The sequence below is a fragment of the Cololabis saira genome, chromosome 18 (assembly GCF_033807715.1).
Source record: "Cololabis saira isolate AMF1-May2022 chromosome 18, fColSai1.1, whole genome shotgun sequence".
In the NCBI taxonomy this organism is placed as follows: Eukaryota; Metazoa; Chordata; class Actinopteri; order Beloniformes; family Belonidae; genus Cololabis; species Cololabis saira.
Window position 1 is genome coordinate 185,001 of NC_084604.1, and position 16,201 is coordinate 201,201.

The window sequence follows — 16,201 nt, forward strand, 5'->3', positions numbered from 1 at the left end:
CGCGGCGACGCACAACGTACGGCGCGCGTCTCCGCGGACCTACGCCGTAGGCTCTGCGTCGATTTAACGCGGAACCATAAATCATCCTTAAACCACCTGCAGCCTGTCAGCTCAATCAGGAGGAGAAGTTAAGGAGCGGCTGCGAGTCATTGCTGGTTCGTTTTGTTAACTCTGAGCTTTGTTGCTTTGTTTGTTAGTTTGCTGGTGTTTTTTTTCCCTCTCTGTGATTTTTAAGTTATTTAGAAGTTCTGAGTTCCCTGTGGGAGTTTTTTTGTGTTTTTCTATTTAACTACGCCTCGTTTTGGCTGAAGTTTAACCCGGTTTTATTTTTAAAATTATCTTCAAAACATAAAAAGAAATCGATCAAAAAGGTGCACAACATGGACTTTGGTAGAATAAGAACAAAAGTGCATTTGGATGAAGGGAATGTCATCCTGACTTCCCACATGAAAAAGATTGTTGGAAACAGTTAGGCACCAAATATAATACATTAAATTTTCTCAGATGGCAAAAATAAGAACTTTATTGATTCCACATAGGAGTAATTCATGTTCTATCAGCTATAGAGAACAAGGTAGTGCCGAAAAAACAATATATATCCCCCCTCACAAAAATAAGAAAAATAGAGAAACATATTTTCTCATCAACAAAACATATTTAAAATTTTCCAAGTAACAAAATAACATATTTTTTGGGCAATGAAATAACATTTGAACCATCTTTCAGACAATTAAATTTGTTCATGAGAAAATATGTTTCTCTGTTTTTCTTTTGTGAGGGGGGAACACACAGTCACAAGAACACCTGGAAGCATTCATGCTTATGACCACAGAGAAAGACATCCTCATGTCCCTTGATTATTAATCTCTGGGAGATTAATAAAGTCTACTATTCTATTCTATTCTATCGACAATGATAGAGTTGCAGAAAAAAGTGACCTGTTGAAGAAACTCCTTATCCCTAAACAGAAAAATGGCATTGCTGGTTTGTTTTTTTAGGTTAACATTCAACTTTCATTTCTATGTGAGTATTCAAGTTAAACTGTATATTTACACCCTCATTACATTGTGATTTATCATAACTCATACAGTGTTGTGTATTTCAGATACCTGTTTTGTATTGGTTCAACCAGAGGGACTGAGTGAGATCTTCATTTCTATGTGAGAGTATTCAAGTTAAACTAGAATACTATGCTCTTAACACAACATCTAGTCAAATCAGTGCTATTGCTATAATTTGGATGGTATAGTATCATGAGCCACAATTAAGTATTGTGACACTCATGCCAGGCGTTATTGTTGTTGAGTTTCCACGCGCTGATTGCTTTGGGCCGGGCCTAGTCAAAGTCCAGGGCCGTTTTTTAGTCCCAGTCCGTCCCTGCTCGAAGGTGGGTATTTGTTGAAGTTAGTGCTCCAGCACTAGTAAAAATGTAAAACTTTGTGGCATAAGCAAGCACTAATCCTCCATGCTCAGCACTGCTGCTGCTGCAGGTAGGAGGAGAGATGCTGCTAGCCTCCAGTAGATGTGGACTGTGGTCTGGAGATGAAAGTAATTTTCCAGCGGCCCTTACCACTGTTAGTTTTTTGTAGACACAAGTTGAAGTTACTGTTAATATTTAATTGTTCTTTGTGACTCAGATTTATTTATTTTATTCAGTGTTAAGTTATTTTTCCTGCCTGTTCATTTACTTTGAAGTTACTTTTACATTTTACTCACTCTTTGTGAGTCCGCTTTATTTATTTTATTTATTTATTTAATTCAGTGTGAATTTAGGTTTATAATTTTGTTCTTTGTTCTTACTAATAAAGGTTGTCAAGTTCAATGGCATTTCATTATACTGTCGTTTTGTACCTGGGGGGGGGGGGGGCCCGAAGAAATTTTTCCGCTTAGGGCCCCATTTTGGTCAGGGACAGCCCTGTCTAACACACTAAAGTTTACACTACCTAGAGATTTACCAACACCAGCTAGAGGTTTACTAAACACTAACTATAAGCTTTACTAAACAGAAAGGTTTTAAGTTTAGTTTTAAAGGTGGAGGTGGTGTCAGCCTCCTTAACCCAGATTGGAAGTTGGTTCCAAAGTAATGGTGCCTGATAGCAGAACGCCCGACCTCCAAATCTACATTTAGATACTCTAGGAACTACGAGTAAACCTGCACCCTGGGAGCGGAGAGCTCGGCCAGGAACATAAGGCACTATCAAATCTTGTAAATACTGCGGAGCTAAGCCGTTTTGGGCTTTATATGCAAGTAATAAAATTTTAAATTGAATTCTGAATTTTACAGGTAGCCAATGGAGCGACGCTAACACTGGAGAGACGTGGTCTCTCCTGCTGATTCCTGTCAGGACTCGTGCTGCTGCATTCTGGATCAGCTGGAGCCTATTCAGCAAATTACTTGGACATCCTGCTAACAACACATTACAGTAATCCAGTCTAGAAGATACAAACGCATGAACTAGTTTTTCTGCATCCCTCTGCGAGAGGATTTTCCTAATTTTTGCAATATTACGGAGATGGAAAAACGCTATTTTACAAACCTGATTAACATATGGTTTAAACGACAAATCCTGACCGAAAACAACACCGAGGTTTCTCACAGTTGCACTGGAAGCCATCGCAACACCATCTAATCCCTTCCTAAGATGCTCTGGACCAAGAATGATAACCTCTGTTTTATCTGAATTTAGAAGCAAGAAATTTCTGGACATCCAGTCCTTGATGTCCCTAAGACATGCCTGAAGTTTAACTAACGGTTCTGTTTCATCCGGCTTCATAGACAAGTAGAGCTGCGTATCATCAGCATAACAATGAAAGTGTATGCCGTGATTCTGGATTATACTTCCCAAGGGCTGCATGTATAAACTAAACAAGATTGGCCCTAGCACTGAACCCTGCGGAACACCATAACAGACCCTCGACTGTTCTGAAGAAACCTCATGTACATGGACAAACTGGAACCTGTCAGATAGATATGATTTAAACCAACGTAGAGCTGTCCCTTTAATCCCAACAACATGCTCTAACCTGTGCAGTAAAATGCCATGATCAACAGTGTCAAAACCAGACTGTGTCCTGGGTGTGAGGGGTCTGCAGAGATGTTAATGCCCGTTTCCTGGTCCTGGACCGGTACACAGTACTGGAGTTGAGGGGGGATGAGAGGGATGAGGGGGGATGGCATCCCCCCTGAAATAAACGCTCCAAATCCTCCCCCCTGTAAAACTGCCATCCCCTCTTTCCATCCCTTACGTAATTTCATCAAGGAATGTGGTTTTACTGCTATTTCAACATTTAGTCATCACCAGAAAAATAACTTATTTGACAAGTTTCACTTGTTTCAAGTAAAGTTTCACTTGAAATAAGTAGAAAAATCTGCCAGTGGGACAAGATTTATCTTCTCATTACAAGCAAAAAAATCTTGTTCCACTGGCAGATTTTTCTACTTATTTCAAGTGAAAATCTACTTGAAACAGGTGAAAATTGTTGTTTTTTCCACTGATGAGTCTTGTTTTAAGTGTAATGAGATTTCTTTTTTACTAAAATGAGACATTTTAACTAGAAATAGGACAAATATTCTTGTTAAGATTGTGAGTTTTTGCAGTGATCCCTTTTACTTATCCTGTGAAGGACAGAGTCATATTGATAAGTTCAGAAAACAGTTTTTTATTGTTGTTTTGATGTATTTGATGTAAGCCCAGTGGATATTTAAGGCTTACAGAAGGCTGCATTTAACTGCTGCTATGTCATTCCTGCAGTATTTCTGCAGCTGTTTTGGTCAGTGCTATTATTTGTAATATATTATATTATTTGTAATCAGCACAAATTATCTGTCCCCATATGATAAAATCCACCATCCCCCCAGATTTATTTTTACAACTGGAGTACTGCCGGTACAGGTCCTGGATAGATGGGAGGTTAGTCCCAGTTATCCTCTCCGCAGACCTGATTTTCTGTTGCAGTCTGTGTCGGTCTAGTTTGGTGTATGAAGGCGATTATCCTGCTTATGTGGGGACGATACGTCATTCTACACAGGTTATGTTTCATGGATAACGCCTCCCGACCCCCCTCCACTCCTTGTGTTTATATCACCAACGTGCGTTAAAACATTAACATTATCATCCAGCAATATCAGCGGGATCTAATCTAAAAAGGCCTGTAACGATGGACCAGTATGCCCCAGTCCAGCTCCGAGTCTTCCCCTCCTTCTTCCTCCAGCTCATGAAGAAGACCCTGAGCTAGTTTAGCTCTTCCACTTCAGATCAAAGCATACTCCACACTCTCCCTTTTTCTGACTGGGAACTTCAGACTTTTAGATTCCCATCCCAGCTGCTCTTTTGCTTTAAAGTAAGTTTATTTTGTAACCAGAAAAAAAATGTGAAAAACTTAAGATTTGATGCATTCTTTTCAAAACTAGGAGTGGTACTGCTGGATTGCCACATATCCACTTGGTCCAGACTGGAACTGCAAGAATGCAGCTTCACGGGGCTTTTCTCTGCTTGCACTGAAGAGCTTCAATGATAAGTCTTGTTGTTTCAGGTCAGAGAAACAACGTTCTGACTATTAAAACGCTGTGAGCAGGGGGTGTGTGTTTCAGTGATGCTGCCAGGGTAAACACCCCACCCGTTCAACACACTGACCTCCTTTCTCTTTGCTTGCCAAAGAAGAAAACACTACAGCCACATTAAGTCAATAACATCAGCAGCTTTGTAGCTTTTAAGAAACATTGCCAGAATCAAAGGAGTGGTTGGATACTAGATTAAGGAAGACTAATCCAGGCATTGGTCTGCTCACTGGCTGCACCAGTGTTGTGCAAGTTCCTATGTCTCATGAACTAGTTCAAAGTTCAGTTCAAATAGTTTAAAAATGAACAGTTCACATTTATAGTTCACCATCTTCACTTTGAACTAGTTCAAATTCGGCTAATTTCAATATTTTTAGGTGAGAAGTACAAATGAAACGCCACCCTTTCCTAAAACTTTTCACTACAATCATGTATTGTCCCCTTGCTTTTCAACTTTCCTCAGAGACTGTAAATCTCCTACGATGTAGTCCATTATCAGTGTTTCTACCTGTTGCAGGTAAATCCTCCCCCTGAAGGTGCAGCAGAGGGACTGGGGTCGTTTGGGGCTGTTGGGGTCTTGCTATTTCTGGGAACTTTTTTGATTGTTAAGGACTTGCAGATATTTTCTCACACGGATGCTTTAACTCCACATGACGTTTCAAATGTGAAGTTGACGGAGACGTTCAGACTTTTTTCTCAGTGCAGGTGGACATAATTTGCACAGAAAGGTTAGATTTTTACCGTCGGACCTCTTTGGGAGACGATGTGTAAAATTCCTGCAGATAATGATAAGGATCTTCATCTGACGTCTCGATGACGCTGCGTCTGCAATGTCTCTCTCTTCACTGTTTATGTAAAGATGCACCGGGCTCGGGCCGCCGTTGCCATGGAGCTGGTCCCGTTGTTATGCTAGTCTGCACTGCATTGTGGGTAATGTAGTGTGAAGTCGTCGTCTCGTGGAGTATTTTAAATGTGCCGCCCGCTGGTGAAATGAGAAGGATTATTCAGTAATAATTGGACCTAAACAGTGAAGCTGAAACTCACATAATCTGAACAGTTCAAATTCCAGTTCGTGATCAAGTTCTTTATTTGCAAAAATGCTGCGTTCAGTTCAATGTTCTCACACAAATGAACGCGTTCATTTGAACTCGTTCATGCACAACACTGGGCTGCAGTAGTCCTGACTAGAACCAGGAAATACGACCATATAAGTCCAATCCCCGGGTCTCTACAGCGGCTTCCTGACGCTCAGAGAACAGACTTAATCAGCTTTACTTTGTACAAGTCTGTTCATGAGTACGTCTGACATATTGGAACCACCTGGGACTCCTGGTCTCCTGCTGGTGTCCAGAGTCAGGACTTGATGCTCATAAAACCTGGACCAGTCTTCCAGACCTAAACTCTGACTTTGTTCAAAATCCAGGCTGAACACAGTTTTAGCTTGACAAGTGGAAGGATTTGATGTGCACTCTTCTTTTTTGATTAAATCAATGAATTAATGATTATTTTTATGCTTTATAGCAGAGGTTTTCAACTGGTTTTGTCCCAGTCCCACCGTTATAGCCAAGAAGCAACTCAGGGACAAACTGCTTTTGGGGATGTTTGTTTTATTTTGCACCTTGCTTTTAAATAAGAGTATGGGCCTATATAGACTATTTATTTGCATCAGTGTCTATTTTTATTTGCACCTTTTGCCTTAAAAAAACAACAAAAAACAGTCAATGAAAAATGAACAATAGGAAGCCAGGAGGGCTTATAATATTATAAAATTCACACTCACTCATTTGACATAATTTCGATGGGTAAATTATTCACAAAAATGAATAGTAAATGGAAAATGAAATTGAGTCTAAATAAAAAGAATAAAAGAATAAATATATATTTTTAAAATTATTATTGTTTTCCATTAACAATTTCACTGACCACCTGCAATACCGCCACGTACCACCAGAGGCTGTCCCTGCTTTATAGATTTAATTTGCCTTCTTGTATATAAGCGGGACTTGTCTTAATGTATAATGTATATAAAAATCCATCAATCAGCTGCATCGTCGTTAAACCCGCAGGGTGTAAAAAAAGTAGCGGTTTATAGTCCGGATAGTACGGGACTGTCTCAGAAAATTAAAATATTGTGATAAAGTTCTTTATTTTCTGTAATGCAATTAAAAAAAAACAAAAATGTCATACATTCTGGATTCATTACAAATCAACTGAAATATTGCAAGCCTTTTATTATTTTAATATTGCTGATTATGGCTTACAGTTTAAGATTAAGATTCCCAGAATATTCTAATTTTCTGAGACAGTCCTGTACAGTAGCTGCAAAGGACTTTGAATTGCCTTGTGTACGATTGTGCTCTACAAATAAACTTGCTTTGCCTACTTCTTCTTCCCCGATGTTAGGCTGAAGTAGATGACGTTCTTCTTTTTGAATTAGATTGCACAAATCTCACCCTTTAACTCATTTTTTCTTTCCTTCGTCACATCCCGACGCTATGATTCAGAACCCCCCCCCCCCCCCACCCCCCCCCCCCCCCCCCTTACTGTAATTACAACTCCCCCAGATACCATTCTGTCTTTTTTTTATGTTTCTCGTCTCATTGCTCAGCAGATCTGAACGCCTTTGTCGCCTGGTATTCATTTACAATGAAACCCATGAAAAGTGACGGACTGTCACGATGCATAACGGAACTAAAACTGGAAATGTTTTTTGATCAATCTTACTGTCAGGAAAAAAAAATCAGTGTAATATATATATCTCAGTATATTACATTATCAGTTTTGAGAAAAAAGACCCACCCCTAAAATGTAATAAATTCCCAATAACGTAATAAGGTATTACATTATCGGTAAAAATATGTTATTACAATATCAGTCAGGATATTTTATTACATTATTGGTGAAGTTATTACATTATTGGTTTTATTACATTTTCCAATGAGTTAAGTGCAAACGTTATTACATTTTCAGGAAATGATTACATTATAAGGGTGCTACAAGGACCCATGTCTTTTCCTTATACGTTACATCTCCGGAGGCTTTTATTAAAGATTTGGCACAAATGTTTTGTTTACATTGAAGAAGGAAATGGCTGGAATTTGGCAGTCAGAGACCTGTCAGTGATGAAGTAACAACATTTTATATTCAAAGGGTCCAAGTCCAGCTTTCAAGGATGACCCTGTGAAAACCAGTTGTGATTGATCAGTGGGAAAGTGATGAAATCTGTTTTGCAGTGAGTAAGTTTTCATTTCATCAGTTTTAAGCATTTGGGCGGCGCGTGTGTTGTTTTTACAGAGGATGCAGGGACGTACTTCCCCAGCATGAAGAGGGATCCGGGCCGGTACTTGCAGCCTTGCTCCGACTCCGTCAAGACGTGGCTGCGCAGTATGAAACACGCCGGGAAGGTTCTCCTCCTCATCACCAGCTCCCACAGCGACTACTGCAGGCTCATCTGCGAACACATCCTCGGGTAAGGCTGCCCACGCGCAGCACCACAACGCCACACGGCTCCCTCCTTAACCAGACCCGGACGTCGTCTGCAGCGCTTTGACGCAAACCGCCATCATCGTAAAAAGTCTGGCACTTTTTGATTTCCCCACAGCGCTCACATGCCGAACCACCGTCCAAATCCCATTTGAAATGAAACTCAAAATAACTTGCCAAAAGTGCATAAAAGCAGAAATCCTATAAAAAACATTAATATTTGACGTCTTTGAAAGCAGATATTTGAGTATGCCGACCGACCACTAGACTGAAAACTCTGCTTAACAGAAACTTGTCACTTTGTTTTGGATTTGCACCATAATCGTAACATCCAGAGTCAAATCGATGCAATAAATCAATCAGTCACTCAATAAAACCTTTATTTAACCTCAAGGAGCACATAAACGTATTAAAAAAACGTATAAACCACGATAAACGTATAACATACATAAAAACATATCAGACATAACATAATAATAACAATATAAAGATGTGAATATTGAAAACATAAGAATATGAGACTAGTGCACAAGTTAATCAAACAAAGCATCTCACACGGATATCGCCAGACCTCCTTAAAAATGTCCAATGAAACCAAGATGGCCAACTTCAGGGCTCAGACTTTATTTATAAAGCTCTTAAACATGCCATAAGATTGTTCCAAGCAAAGGGAGCTGCAAATTTAAAAGCCAATTTGGTCCGCGCCTTTGGCCCAGTCAGTAAAAATCTATCTTGGGACAGAAGCTTCTACCGGTCTGTGTGGTTTCTAGAGATGCAGACCAAGAATAGACTTATAAATACAAATTTATTTCAGTCTGCATTATTACAATTCAATTCAAATTTTTATCTTTATTCTTATATCTTTATCTTTATTGATTCCTAAAGGGAAATTCACTGAACACGATGAACAGCGTTCCAGCTTGAACGTATGAAACACAGCGATGAGTTCACACTCTGAGGTTTGTTGTAAATGTCAGTGCGCCGTGATGAACGTTCAGAGTACGAGACATCACATCACTGTAGTCTAGCGCAGACGTGAATTGGGCCCGAGCAGTCTCTTTTTAGCTCCAAATGAAAGACGAGATTTAATGCTGAAATAAAAACTTTACTTCAGTCTTAATCTTTAAACCAGATTGTGAACACGAGACACTAAAGACTGACGGTCATCAATTAAGAAACCCAAGATATTTCAAATTAAACGCACACACTTTCACAGGGCCTATTAAGGTGGCGATGGAGGGAAGATTTACTGACATTCTTTTGGCATTAGAGTTTAGATTTGTCAAGGTTTAAAATCAGTTGATCTTTTTTCAGTTTCTGCCAGACAACATTAAAAGCAAAGCTGCAGCTGGGAAAGACTCATGTACAAACAAATCATACGTACGCCACTTTCTACGCTCACGGTTGGATGTTCAAAAAGGGATTTGAACGTGAAAAGTTGCGGTCTTTTACTCACACATCAAGGCTGGCGTACGCACATTTCTGAGGTTTTGTCCGTTGGCGACACTCACTGGTGATGCAGTGAAGTCCAGAATATGAGGAAATGTAACGTCAACAATAAGTTCACGACCACGTGAAGGACACGACAGTTCCGACATCACCAGATAAGTTACACAAGAGTGGAACTGCAACAATCTCACAATCAACCACATGATCTGAACAAACAACTAAAGGAGCTCAACGATGGAACCAGCAAATCCTGATGGAGCTTTGGCTCCGTTAGAGGAACCTGCTGATGATCAGATCACACCGATCTGCTGGTCCAGGACCAGACTGGACCATCAGCTGGTTTAGTCTGTACCTGCTAGTCCAGGACTAAGACTGGACTAGGGATGCAAATTATCGATTATTTCATTAATTGATAGTTGATAACCTTATCGATCGATCATCGATTAGTTGATAAGCGGCGTTTTTCCCCCATCTGACATACAAACATAATTTTTTTTGCTTATATAAAATACAAAGGACATTTAATGTATTCCTTAATCAAATATTTATTTGATACAAAAGTAACAAAAAGACATTTTTGTACCACAAGGAATATAATATAAAGTGCACTTCAAGGCTATTAGTAGTAGCAGCAGCCATAATAGTGTCATTTGTGTCAAACAAATTTTAAGTTCTAGTTACGTTTTAAGTTAGAGTTTTGGCAGTGTTCAAAATAGAATTATGAGACCTGCTGTATTGGAGCACATTTTCTTTTAGTTAAAACTGTAGCGGGGACAGATGTTTAGAGAAGAGTTTGCATGTTCTCCCCGTGTTCCCCTGGGTAGCTAATGGGAGTTACCCTCACAAAAACATGCACACAGTCCTGGGCTATACATGCCCCCTCTGGCCAACCGGGGCGCCAGATGGGGTGGGGAGGATCCGGCCGGAATAACGTGATCCTTCCACGCGCTACGTTCGGCCGGAGAAGCCCCACCCTGTCTGGTGAAAAGATGCGGCCTGCTCACTCCTCAGGTTAAGGAGGAGACCTGAGCTCAGTGCAGGGCCCTCCCGGGGTTGGTAGAGGATGGCAATGCACAGGACTGTTAGGTAGGAGCACTGGGTGATAAAATGGGGAAAAAACCGGGATAAAAAAAAAAAAAAAAAAAGATTAATTGTAATCGTTAATTTTAATCGGGTAATTTCATAACGGCAATTAATCGAAAATCGATTAATTATTAACATCCCTAGACTGGACCATCAGCTGGTTTAGTCTGGACCTGCTGGTCCAGGACTAAGACGGGACCATCAGCTGGTTTAGTCTGGACCTGCTGGTCCAGGACTAAGACTGGACCATCAGCTGGTTTAGTCTGGATCTGCTGGTCCAGGACTAAGACTGGACCATCAGCTGGTTTAGTCTGGACCTGCTGGTCCAGGACTAAGACTGGACCATCAGCTGGTTTAGTCTGGATCTGCTGGTCCAGGACTAAGACTGGACCATCAGCTGGTTTAGTCTGGACCTGCTGGTCCAGGACTAAGACTGGACCATCAGCTGGTTTAGTCCGGATCTGCTGGTCCAGGACTAAGACTGGACCATCAGCTGGTTTAGTCTGGATCTACTGGTCCAGGACTAAGACTGGACCATCAGCTGGTTTAGTCTGGATCTACTGGTCCAGGACTAAGACTGGACCATCAGCTGGTTTAGTCTGGATCTACTGGTCCAGGACTAAGACTGGACCATCAGCTGGTTTAGTCTGGATTTACTGGTCCAGGACTAAGACTGGACCATCAGCTGGAGCTGCTGCAGGTCGGACATCTCTGTCACCATGACGACCGTATGGGACGACTACTGGAGATTAAAGCCAGATCCTAAAACATCTTATAACTGTGTCTGGACAGACAAATATTAAAGAACCAGTTCTATAAAGATCTTTTTAAAATAAAACTAACATGTCACTGAAAGGTTGGTTGGTACGAACTGATGTGACTCAGCAATGAATGAATAAAGTTGTTATTGGATGTTTAGGCGACTTTTAGAGTCTAATATGGAGTCGGTGCTGCAGGACTATAGAAAGTGTTTCTCCGGTGATGGACCGGGACTAAGACCGGTCTCTCACGGCTCACGGCTGATATTTTTTAAATTTGTTTTACTTGTTTTTCCAAGTTCCTTGTTAGGATGAGCGGATATTTATCCTCATTATCTTATTCAAATGAATCTACTTGAGGGCGGAGACAGGGAGGAGTGTTTTGCTCCTGCATATACATTCATTTCCACGTTGATTGTGATGTTCAAATAAACGTGCGTGGATTTGGGTGTACGCACAGTTTTGAACATTAGAATTTTCTTTTTGCGCACGCAAGAATTCCACGCACGGATTCACGTTGAAATCCACGCACTCTTTGTACACGAGGCCCCGGGAGTGAGGTGTGGGTGCTGAACTGTATAAGACTGTGTCGTCTGCATAGCAATGAAAATGTATATTTTTCACATTTTGGTCAATATTGTTAATGTAGAGAAAGAAGAAAAGTGGTCCTAAGATGGACCCCTGGGGTACACCATTTGTTACCTTCTGTAAAGGAGAAGTAAAGCCCTCTGCCTGACCACACTGTAGGAGATAATTCTCAAACCATCCAAATATAGTCCGGCTGTCCGATGCTAAATAGTCTTTGCTTCAATAGTTTAAGATCTACACCATTAAATGCTTTAGTTAAAGGTGACCTATTATGGCATTTAATGTATATTTTAAACAGGCCTTGAATGTCTTAAAAACAATCTAAAGCTTGTTTTTTCTACATAAATCATAAATCCAGCCTGTGGGCCCTGTCACTAGTTTTACCGCTTCTAACCTCTTTTTCTGCGCCTCATTTTTAGGGAAGGGGGGGGTATGATAATGAGGCTCTGTGCTGATTGGCTCCCTGAATGACGTGTAGCAGGGGAGGAGCATAAACCTCGCTCCGCCAGAGCAGCCCGAGCCTGTAAATTATCACAACACTGAATTTTCACAAATGGAAACTTTATTGTTAAAAAAATAAAATATGAGTTGTATATAAATAACATTTATGCACTATTTAAGCCGGATCTACCCGGCGGAACTCATCTCGGCCGCTTGTATCCGCGATCTTGTCCTTTCGGTCACTACCCAAAGTTCATGACCATAGGTGAGGGTAGGGGCGTAGATTGACCGGTAAATCGAGAGCTTCGCCTTTCGACTCAGCTCCCTCTTTACCACGACGGTCCAGTACATCGACCGCATTACTGCGGACGCTGGACCTATCCGCCTGTCAATCTCACGCTCCATTGTTCCCTCACTCGTGAACAAGATCCCGAGATACTTGAACTCCTCCACCTGAGGCAGGACTTCTCCACCCACCCGGAGAAGGCATGCCACCCTTTTCCGGTCGAGAACCATGGCCTCGGTCTTGGAGGTGCTGATTCTCATCCCTGCCGCATCGCACTCGGCCGCAAACCGCCCCAAGCACATGCTGGAGGTCCCGGTCTGATGAAGCCAACAGGACAACATCATCTGCAAAAAGCAGAGATGAAATCCTGAGGTTCCCAAACCGGATCCCCTCCGGCCCCAGGCTGCGCCTAGAAATCCTGTCCATAAAAATTATGAACAGGACCGGTGACAAAGGGCAGCCCTGCCGGAGTCCAACATGCACCGGGAACAAGTCTGACTTACTGCCGGCAATGCGAACCAGACTCCTGCTTCGATCATACAGAGACCGGACAGCCCTTAGTAGAGGGCCCCGGACTCCATACTCACTCAGCACCCCCCACAGAATGGCACGAGGGACACGGTCAAATGCCTTCTCCAGATCCACAAAGCACATGTAGACTGGTTGGGCAAATTCCCATGAACCCTCGAGCACCCTGCGGAGGGTATAGAGCTGGTCCAGTGTTCCACGACCGGGACAAAAACCGCATTGTTCCTCCTGAATCCGAGGTTCGACTATCGGCCGTAATCTCCTCTCCAGTACCCTGGCGTAGACTTTCCCCGGGAGGCTGAGAAGTGTGATCCCCCTGTAGTTGGAACACACTCTCCGGTCCCCCTTTTTAAACAGAGGGACCACCACCCCGGTTTGCCACCCCAGCGGTACTGTCCCCTTCCTCCATGCAATGTCGCACAGGCGTGTCAGCCAAGACAGCCCTACGACATCCAGAGACTTGAGGTACTCAGGGCGAATCTCATCCACCCCCGGTGCCCGGCCACCGAGGAGCTTACGAACCACCTCGGTGACCTCGGCTTGGGTGATGGATGAGCACGCCTCCGAGCCCCAACCCTCTGCTTCCTCAGTGGAAGGCATGTCAGTCGGGTTAAGGAGATCCTCAAAGTATTCCTTCCACCGTCCGACAATGTCCCCAGTCGAGGTCAACAGCTCCCCACCAGCACCATAAATGGTGCCGGCAGAGTACTGCTTCCCCCTTCTGAGGCGCCGAACGGTCCTCCAGAATTTCCTCGAGGCCGACCGAAAGTCCTCCTCCATGGCCTCCCCGAACTCCTCCCAGACCCGAGTTTTTGCCTCCAAGACTGCCCGAGCCGCGGCCCGCTTGGCCTGCCGGTACCTATCTACTGCGTCAGGAGTCCCACCGGCCAACATAGCCCGGTAGGACTCCTTCTTCAGTCTGACGGCATCCTGTACTTCCGGTGTCCACCACCGGGTTCTAGGATTGCCGCCACGACAGGCACCGGAGACCTTGCGTCCGCGGCTTCGAGCCGCCGCGTTGACAATGGAGGCAGAGAACATGGTCCACTCGGACTCGATGTCCCCCGCCTCCCCCGGGATCCGAGAGAAGCTCTCCCGGAGGTGGGAGTTGAAGATGTCCCTGACAGAGGGCTCAGCCAGACGTTCCCAACAGACCCTCACAATCCGTTTGGGTCTGCCCGGTCTGTCCAACCTCCTCCTCCGCCAGCGCATCCAACTCACCACCAGGTGGTGATCAGTTGACAGCTCAGCCCCTCTCTTCACCCGAGTGTCCAAGACATGCGGCCGAAGGTCAGATGAAACGACAACAAAGTCGATCATTGACCTCCGGCCTAGGGTGTCCTGGTGCCACGTGCACTGATGGACACCCTTATGCCTGAACATGGTGTTCGTGATGGACAAACTGTGACTCGCACAGAAGTCCAACAACAAAACACCACTCGGGTTCAGATCGGGGAGGCCGTTCCTCCCAATCACGCCTCTCCAGGTATCACTGTCATTGCCCACGTGAGCGTTGAAGTCCCCCAGTAGAACAATGGAGTCCCCAGTTGGAGCACTATCAAGTACTCCTCCCAGGGACCCCAAGAAGGCCGGGTACTCCCCACTGCTGTTCGGCCCGTAGGCACAAACAACAGTGAGAGACCTATCCCCGACCCGAAGGCGCAGGGAAGCGACCCTCTCGTTCACCGGGGTGAACTCCAACACATGGCGGCTGAGCTGGGGGGCTATAACCAAGCCCACACCAGCCCGCCGCCTCTCACCCTGGGCAACTCCAGAGTAGTGGAGGGTCCAGCCCCTTTCAAGGAGCTGGGTTCCAGAGCCCAAGCTATGTGTGGAGGTGAGCCCGACTATCTCTAGCCGGTATCTCTCAACCTCACGCACAAGCTCCGGCTCCTTCCCCCCCAGCGAGGTGACATTCCATGTCCCCACTGTGAGGGTTGATGTCCAGGGATTGGGTCGTCGAGGCACCCCGCCACGACTGCTACCCAGCCCACAATGCACCGGCCTGCCATGGTCCTTCCTGCGGGTGGTGGGCCTACTGGAAGGCGGACCCGCGTCGCCGTTTCGGGCTGAGCCCGGCCGGGTCCCACGGGCAAAGACCCGGCCACCAGGCGCTCGCCTACGAGCCCCGACCCCAGGCCTGGCTCCAGGGCGGGGCCCCGGTGACGCCGATCCGGGCGACGTAACGGTCCTTGTTTTTCTTCTTCTCATGATAGGCTTGTGAATGCCCCTCCTTGAACCGCCACCTTACTGTGGTGGAGGGGTTTGTGTGCCCGAGTGATCCTAGGAGCTATGTTGTCGGGGGCACTTTCGCCCCTGGTAGGGACTCCCATGGCAAACAGGTCCTGGGTGACGGGCCAGACTAAGAGCGGTTCACAAGCCAAGAAAAAACGTGTTTTTCATAATAGGTCCCCTTTAAAATAAAAAAATATCCACCTTCTTTATCTTAATCTCCACCCATCAATTCACATCATGTCGCATTTGCTTCAGAATGAAGTTAATGACAATTTTCCAATAAATAAATAGTCATAAACGTAAAGTACTTACAGTATGTTATTCAACAATCAGCCTTGGTGAAACGGCCCTAGTTCGCTGGGTATACAGGACTGTCTCAGAAAATTAGAATATTGTGATAAAGTTCTTTATTTTTTCTGTAATGCAATTAAAAAAGGATTATTCAGTAATAATTGGACCTAAACAGTGAAGCTGAAACTCACATAATCTGAACAGTTCAAATTCCAGTTCGTGATCAAGTTCTTTATTTGCAAAAATGCTGCGTTCAGTTCAATGTTCTCACACAAATGAACGCGTTCATTTGAACTCGTTCATGCACAACACTGGGCTGCAGTAGTCCTGACTAGAACCAGGAAATACGACCATATAAGTCCAATCCCCGGGTCTCTACAGCGGCTTCCTGACGCTCAGAGAACAGACTTAATCAGCTTTACTTTGTACAAGTCTGTTCATGAGTACGTCTGACATATTGGAACCACCTGGGACTCCTGGTCTCCTGCTGGTGTCCAGAGT

General features: G+C 44.0%; 1 protein-coding gene across 1 annotated transcript in view; it reads left to right on the forward strand.

Moving 5' to 3' along the window:
• Positions 1 to 16,201, forward strand: part of nt5dc1 (5'-nucleotidase domain containing 1) — a 220,510-nt gene that overhangs the window by 76,411 nt on the left and 127,898 nt on the right. Inside the window, exon 7 of the mRNA XM_061707416.1 lies at positions 7,853 to 8,027. Coding sequence (XP_061563400.1) covers positions 7,853 to 8,027 — 175 coding nt within the window. The remainder of the gene's footprint in view (positions 1 to 7,852; positions 8,028 to 16,201) is intronic.